Here is a 6,981-nt window from a genome sequence, read left to right as displayed (position 1 = left end):
AGTATTTCTTTACTTAAATTACCTTGTTTTCTTTTGCAGTTCATTCAGAGAAAATGACGGGAAAAGATTTGGCACGTTACCTGTGCTGAATATGCCAAAAAGAACTCACGATAATCCTAAACCGAAACAAAAAACTCCTCGCTCTGTAGTGAAAGATCATTCGCCAGTGCCACGACAGGCCGTGTATAAGAACTTCAAAGAACTGTGTCAATGAACATCAGGGCTAAAGAGCTTAAACGACTGGAATATGAAGTTAATGAACGACAGATTTGTTGTAAAAAAGATGCTGGACCCTTTCCTCATTCCAGAATTTGAAATTATTATCAATGACAGCCTTGGCTTCACAATTAAAGTTTTTGGATGCTTTTTGCCTGAGAGAGATAGAGGTCTCCTTGAAGATGCTGAGCATTTTGAGAAACTAATGGAAGCTGAGTGGAATTACCATATCAGCCATCATTCCATGACTACCCTCGATTATAGGAGGCATAATCAGCCAGACCTTCTCTCTGTCACAAGTGATTCGCAGAAGTTAAAAGAATACATTACCTTCAAGATCATTTCACAAACGTCACGATTGCAATCGGCAAGTAGACCAGCCATACATACCTGGCAAGAGCTAAGTGTAAGGGTGTCAGACTGATACTCACAGTGGGGCCGGACCACCCCCTGGATGGTGCATGAGACTGGCCCAGAGATCTCTAGGTAAAATTCAAGATGGCATTGTCCAGCTCTTGTTCAAGTAAAATCAAGTTGCTTGGACAAGGTTTCTACTGGCGATGGAATCAGAAGGGTAAATGGATTTTTCAGGCAGCTTGAAAAGTGCCACCCAAACTTTGGAAGAGAAGTTCAGCCAGAAATCTTGATTTGAAAATGTGCAGCAGCTCTTACTTTTTAGAGGCATGGTTGCTAGGGCGTTGAGGAAGATTCACCAGAAAATTATTCGTCGCTTACATGTGAAACCAAATCTAGCAAATCCGTGATTTGGAGAGTTTTCAATGGATTTACCAGGAGAGCTTTTTTCCTGTTTAAGTGAGGACATCATTTGTCGCACAAACTTTGGGCACGAATTCGTCAAAACTAATACTGAACTCATCCACAAGATAAAAGTTCGAAGAGCACAGTATTTGGATGGATGTCTGTAGTGTATTGATTACCATAGCAACATTGTTATGCTATTATACTGATCACTCGTTACTGTAATATTGTGAAACTACTGCATGATGTAAAAGTACTAGCCCTGTGTGAAAGTAGAATTGTACTGGATATAGAGAATGATCGTGATGAATAAAGCAGATTAGATATGCGACATGAAAGGGAGTACTTCTCTGCCTCAGTAAAGCTAATATCTCCTAAATGACTACACAACAATGTCGATGGTGTTGAGGTGGACAAAAACAGCGTTTTGAAAAAGAATTTTCAGGATTCATTGAAAAGGTGTGAGGTTATTGTGTCTGGAGAACAACCAATGGTATTTAAATTTTACAAGAACACTGAAGTGCTAATGGTAAATTTCCATTACGGATATTGGAACAAGCATGGTGTCCCACAGCAGTAAAGTATGTTGTGTACAATTCTGTTATTAGTAAGACAAGTGAATGAATGAATGAATGAATGAATGATTAGATTCATGTTACAAAAGGGAATGTTTTTCTGTTCCTTTTTGTAACTTTGTTCCCTAATGTAACATCCAGAAGGTTACAAAAGGGAATTTGTTCCCTTTTGTAACAAGTTCAGTGTTACATTAGGGAACAAGTTACAAAAGGGAACAGAAGAGTGTTCCCTTTTGTAACTTGCTGTTCCTTTTTGTAACCTTTCTCAAGTTCCCTTTTGTAACCTAGGTGTTGTGTTTTCGAACTTGTAAATTTGCTTTTTGTAGTTGCAGTTTTCTTCTTTCTTTTAACTATATGTTTGTTAGGGGTATAAATTAATGCTGAAACTGTTATATTTAACCGAATTCATCTGTTAAAATAGAGTAAATTGAGCAGGGATAGCTTCTGATGATTAACTTCCGGTAAAGCGAGAGGAACTGGAAATGACCGATTTTTTCGGCCAAGATGGCGTCCATGGACGACAGCTCTAAAAAGGTGTGTGTAAATTGTTTTGTTGTAGAAAACCCGCTTACTCTAGTAAATGTTAACGCAGAATATGAATAGATTCAGCATATGGAAAGCATATGGAAATGACATCGTAAGATTTTTGGAAACAGATGACTAATTTACCAGGTCGATCGTGTCACGATCGCGACTACGTGCTCTGTCGTAAGCTTTGTAGTGAATTGAAATGTTTTTGTTATTTAAATGAAGAACAAGTTGATCGAAAAGACTCCTTGTTTCACCAACCAATAGCAATCTGGTTGGCACATTAACAGCAAAATGTGAAATCACCGATACCTGATTCACTGTTTTCTCGAAATTAAACTTGTAAACAAAATAACAAACCTAACGACCCATAATTTGCCAGAGCTTGTGGATCGCTTTCATCAGAGTTTTCTTCAAAATTATCAGTCAATCCGACTTAACTTATCTATTTGTCAGAAGCTGAATAATGCTTTCAAAGTTAAAAAGTTAGCTTCTGTCCTTTCCAATTCTTGTTGAGTCTTCGTGTAATGTGGCTTTGTTCTGTGGTATGTTTTCAACTGCCAGATTGTCTGTCAAGCTGTCTGTCACCTTTCCCAGATCCCTGAACACACACACACATACACATATATATGAATTGTTTTTTCTTGAAGGGGGGAGACATGAAATTAGGGATTTGAGGAATTTTGGGGGGTAAGATATTTTTTAGAATATCTTTTTGTCAAAAAATGTCCAAATTCTGCAATTAAGGTCATTTCACACCTTACCTATCTCAAAATCTCTTATTTTATAGAGATATTTAGGAATTTTCCTGGTGTAATTTTTGTTGATGGTTGTTTTGTTGGAGCTTTCATGCTAATAGATGGGACATCATGCTCCCTTTTACATTCAATTTTTTTTGTCGTTATTTCCAAGATGTTGGATGTTGATGTGAACAGGAAAGAGACATCAAAGTGGAAGAAGCATGTTTGTCCAGTTTCAAAATGCAAGAAGATGGTAGTTCATTTACCCCGTCATCTAAGAGCAGTTCATAAATGGAGTCCTACAAAATCAAACTCAGCCCTATCAATATTTGACATACGGAATAAATCAGAGAAAAAAGGTGAAAGAAACAAGCCTGCCCGAATCTACAGAAGGCGAGTTTGTCCATTTATAGGCTGTAGCACTGTTGTATGCCGACTTCACAACCACCTACAAGGAAAGCACAAGCTGAAACATACAGATGAAAGGTATGGCCATGTATGACCCACAAGTGCTATTGGTATTAATGTCAAAACAGCATATAACATAAGTAAATGACACTTCACCCATCCCTACTGCTTTCCTTTTATTGTTTATAAAATTTCCAAGGAATAATTATTATGCTCAATACAATTGGTCAGTTGGAGTATATAAAGTATGTCTGCTTATGTCATGAGTATGAATCTACATGCAATTTCTTAAGCATTTTATAAAGCAAATAGTCAACTTGCTCCTTGTGTGCATGGTTGAGTTATATTTAAGCACTTCAGGGTTTTTTAAGATCACTCGAGAAGTACAAAATTATGCACTTCTTTCTCATTCTCAAAAAATAACCATGTGGCGGTGCTTATATAAGTGCACTCTCGGGGTGTGTTAACTATTTCCTTACTACTCAACAATCTATATGTTGATGGCAAATATTATTGTCACCCAAAACAATATTTGATGATAATGTTTGATGTTTTTTAGGACAAGATGCTTATTGCAACAGATTTGATTGCCTGCAAAATTTAATTTTTGTAAACAACAGCTACTTAAGAAACATTCCTTGAAAAGTATGAATGACACAAAACCAATCCATCTGTTTTTCCATACCAGCACCTAAAGTGTACTCATTTTAGGCAACTTCAGATTTTGTCTAGTGTATAGATTCTATATTCTGTCATACCATAAGTACTTTCTGAATATGCACATGGAAAATAACTGTTTCCTCCAGTTTTGACCTTTAGGTCAGACCCTGTGGGGCTTATTTCCTTGATAAAATAATTTGTAATTGTTTAGTTCCAGAAAATATTCGACCCCCCCCCCCCCGTAGAAGGGATTTTTTCTAACATCTCCCCACCCCTCTGGAAATTCCAGCTAAGCTTCATACATTTCTTTAAATTTTTTGGTCTTACAAAATCCCCCACCCCCAAGGAAATTTCAATCCCTTCTGTGGGGGAAGTATGGATATTTTCTGGAACTGCACATTCACTTAAACGAATGAGGTATCCTGTGCACTGTGTTTTGGTGGAATAAGAAGTGCTGAGAGCACTTAGCTAAATTTTGTATTTGTACCAATTATACAAGAGACTGTGCCAAAAGGGGAAGATAACCTGGGGCCAATCCTTATGCATGTTAGGAAAACTATTAATTCTTGCAGGTTGTAAGCCAGTGGAATGGATATCACTATAAATTTCATTGGTCATTTCATTTGAAATAACTTCAAGTAGTTTTATAGTGGTATCACTGCATAATAACGTGTCCAGGATACTTTTTCTGTTGTCATCAGAATTTTGTTATTTAAGCAAGAATATATTTTCGTCAACTGGGGATATGAAAGAAGCTCTCATGGAAAGAATTGAAGAATCCTGGATCCTTGAAATCTGAGTAGGAGAGGGGGTGTGATCCAAAACAAAATTAAGTAGCCTATAAAGGGGTCATCTTTTTTACCACAACCTACATTTATTATTATTTTTTGGGATTTCCTTGAAGAACTGTGTTTGCAGGTGTTTGGGCATTGCAGAAATTCGTTGATAAATTCAGGGTCAGTATTCAACTGTCCCTTGAAACCTGGTTTGGGGTTTCCAGCTGTCTGGAAATTTAGGTAGGCAGGAGGGGTCAAAAAATTATGCCATCCCACAGGGAATGAGGGAGGTGCTTATGGATTATTTTCTTGATTAAACCATTACAAGATCATATACTTAAGTAATATTGAAGTTTCTTTGAATACAGGTTTGTGTGCCAGCATACCACTAGAATAATCCTTTGCAGAGGTTGACTGTAATCTTAAATTAATTATGCCTAATCTTAAACAGCTACTGTTTTCCCACTGCTCACTTAAGTTATGTTTGAGCTGTTTGTGGATTATCTTTAATTGTTGGTGCATAATGTAACATGCTCTAGTTAACGAGTGGTTGAGAATGACGTCTTGAATCAAATAGAACAGGAAAAGTTAATTTAAAAGACCTTAAGTACAATATTGGTATTATCAACTGATATACGTTAATTATTTTCCACAGGTATCGGCTATATTTAAAACACACAACATTCAAGGAACTTTCCTCCAATGACCAAGACGAAGAGCATGAAGAAGACAAAGATGAAGTCACCAAGACGAAACATCAAGAAACGAAAATGGATATCCAGTCAATTTCTTCTGACGATGACGATAACAAAGATTTTGATGACGATCACGCTGAAGATGACGATGGTGATCACGTAGATGACAATGGTGATTACGTAGACGATGACGATTACGTAGAAGATAACAATGGCGATGACGTAGAAGATAACAATGGCGATGACGTAGAAGATAACGATGGTGATGACGTAGAAGATAACGATGGAGAATATGTAGATGACGATGACGATTACGTAGATGACGCTAGTGAATACCTCAAAGAACTGGTGCAAATGGAAACAAACGGAACTGCTGCGAGCAGCAATGCAGTAACAGAAGAGATACTAGACCAGTTCAAGAAATGGCTACAAGGTATTCTTGGTTTTCACGTGACGTCACAAGATTTTCCAAATATGGACGTCGGCCATATTTGTGCCCCTCCAGAGTGTGAAATTTATGATAATAGCAAGTCAGCACTGTATAGTTCTTGCGTTCTTTGGTCTGTTCTGTGAATTCAGCATGGATTCAGCCCCGAAAAGCGAGGGAAATGAAATCGAAAAGCTTAGTGGAAAGGTTCCTGCGCTCTCTGATTACGCTGCATAATTGGAAAGCCACGTAAAGTGCCGATACCTTCAGAAGATTTCCATAGTTGGTGTCGACCCAGCAAATATCCCTTTCGATCAGTTTGGTCCTGAATGTTTGCCGCCCATCGAGCAGTCTGATTTATTCAGCTACCTAGTTCTACTAACAAGTTTCTACACGAACGATCAGTTTAAAAATTACAAAAGCCTGGAAGTGTATAATCAAGTAGTGTCGGGGTTTCTGGCTTCGGTACAAGGAAAAGTGATTTCCGGCAAGTATGTGGTTGTTGCTAAAGTTTGTCATTAGCAGCGTGTGAATGATCCTCTGGTAAATGTATGGATATTGCTGATACCGATGGAACAATTCTCTCAGCTCACTGTTTAGGATGTAAAGCTGGGCTCACCGAATCGTGTTCTCATGTTGCCAGCGCCATGTTTTACATCGAATGCTGGACACTTGTCAATGGGAAGATGGCATGCATGCAAGTGAAGTGTTCGTGGCTCTTGCCAACTTATGTGAGCAAAGTTTCCTATGAAAGGGTGAGGAATATTGATTTTAGCTCTGCTAAAAAGCTCAAGGAAAACCTTGACACTCAAATTGATTCACTAAATACAGTGATGAGTTGCCATGAAGGTCAACACAGCAATGTTACAACAAGTACCGCCATTCCATCACATCCGATTTCTGAAGCGGAAATGGACAGCTTCTACGAAGAGCTAAACAAGTGTGAGACAAAGGCTTCAGTTCTTAGCTTAATAGATCCGTATGCCGAGCAGTTTGTCGCAAAAAGCCGAAACGTGCCTGTTATTTCAGATCTTTATGACCCCAGCAACTTAGATCTTGATTATCCAGAACTGCTGGAGAAGTGCAAGGAAGTCATGATCAATGTGTCAGACGAAAACATAAACATAGTTGAACAGGACATGCGTGACCAAGCTAAGGGCTCAGGATTTTTTAGGCATTGAGCAGGTCGAATATGGG

General features: G+C 38.2%; 1 protein-coding gene and 1 pseudogene across 1 annotated transcript; both read left to right on the top strand.

Moving 5' to 3' along the window:
• Positions 1–214, top strand: part of LOC149099102 (uncharacterized) — a 1,037-nt pseudogene extending 823 nt beyond the window's left edge.
• A 5,499-nt stretch (positions 215–5,713) lies between these two features.
• Positions 5,714–6,965, top strand: LOC149099101 (uncharacterized). Its single transcript, XM_089276754.1, has one exon. It carries the CDS (start codon positions 6,336–6,338, stop codon positions 6,963–6,965), a length of 630 nt encoding a protein of 209 aa, XP_089132880.1. The 5' UTR covers positions 5,714–6,335.
• Positions 6,966–6,981: the final 16 nt, after the last annotated feature.

The sequence above is a fragment of the Orbicella faveolata genome, unplaced genomic scaffold, assembly GCF_042242905.1.
Source record: "Orbicella faveolata isolate gen_17 unplaced genomic scaffold, um_ofav_v1 contig_46, whole genome shotgun sequence".
Classification (NCBI taxonomy): Eukaryota; Metazoa; Cnidaria; class Anthozoa; order Scleractinia; family Merulinidae; genus Orbicella; species Orbicella faveolata.
The sequence above is the reverse complement of the archived record's forward strand: the minus strand, read 5'-3'. Positions and strand labels throughout refer to the sequence as shown.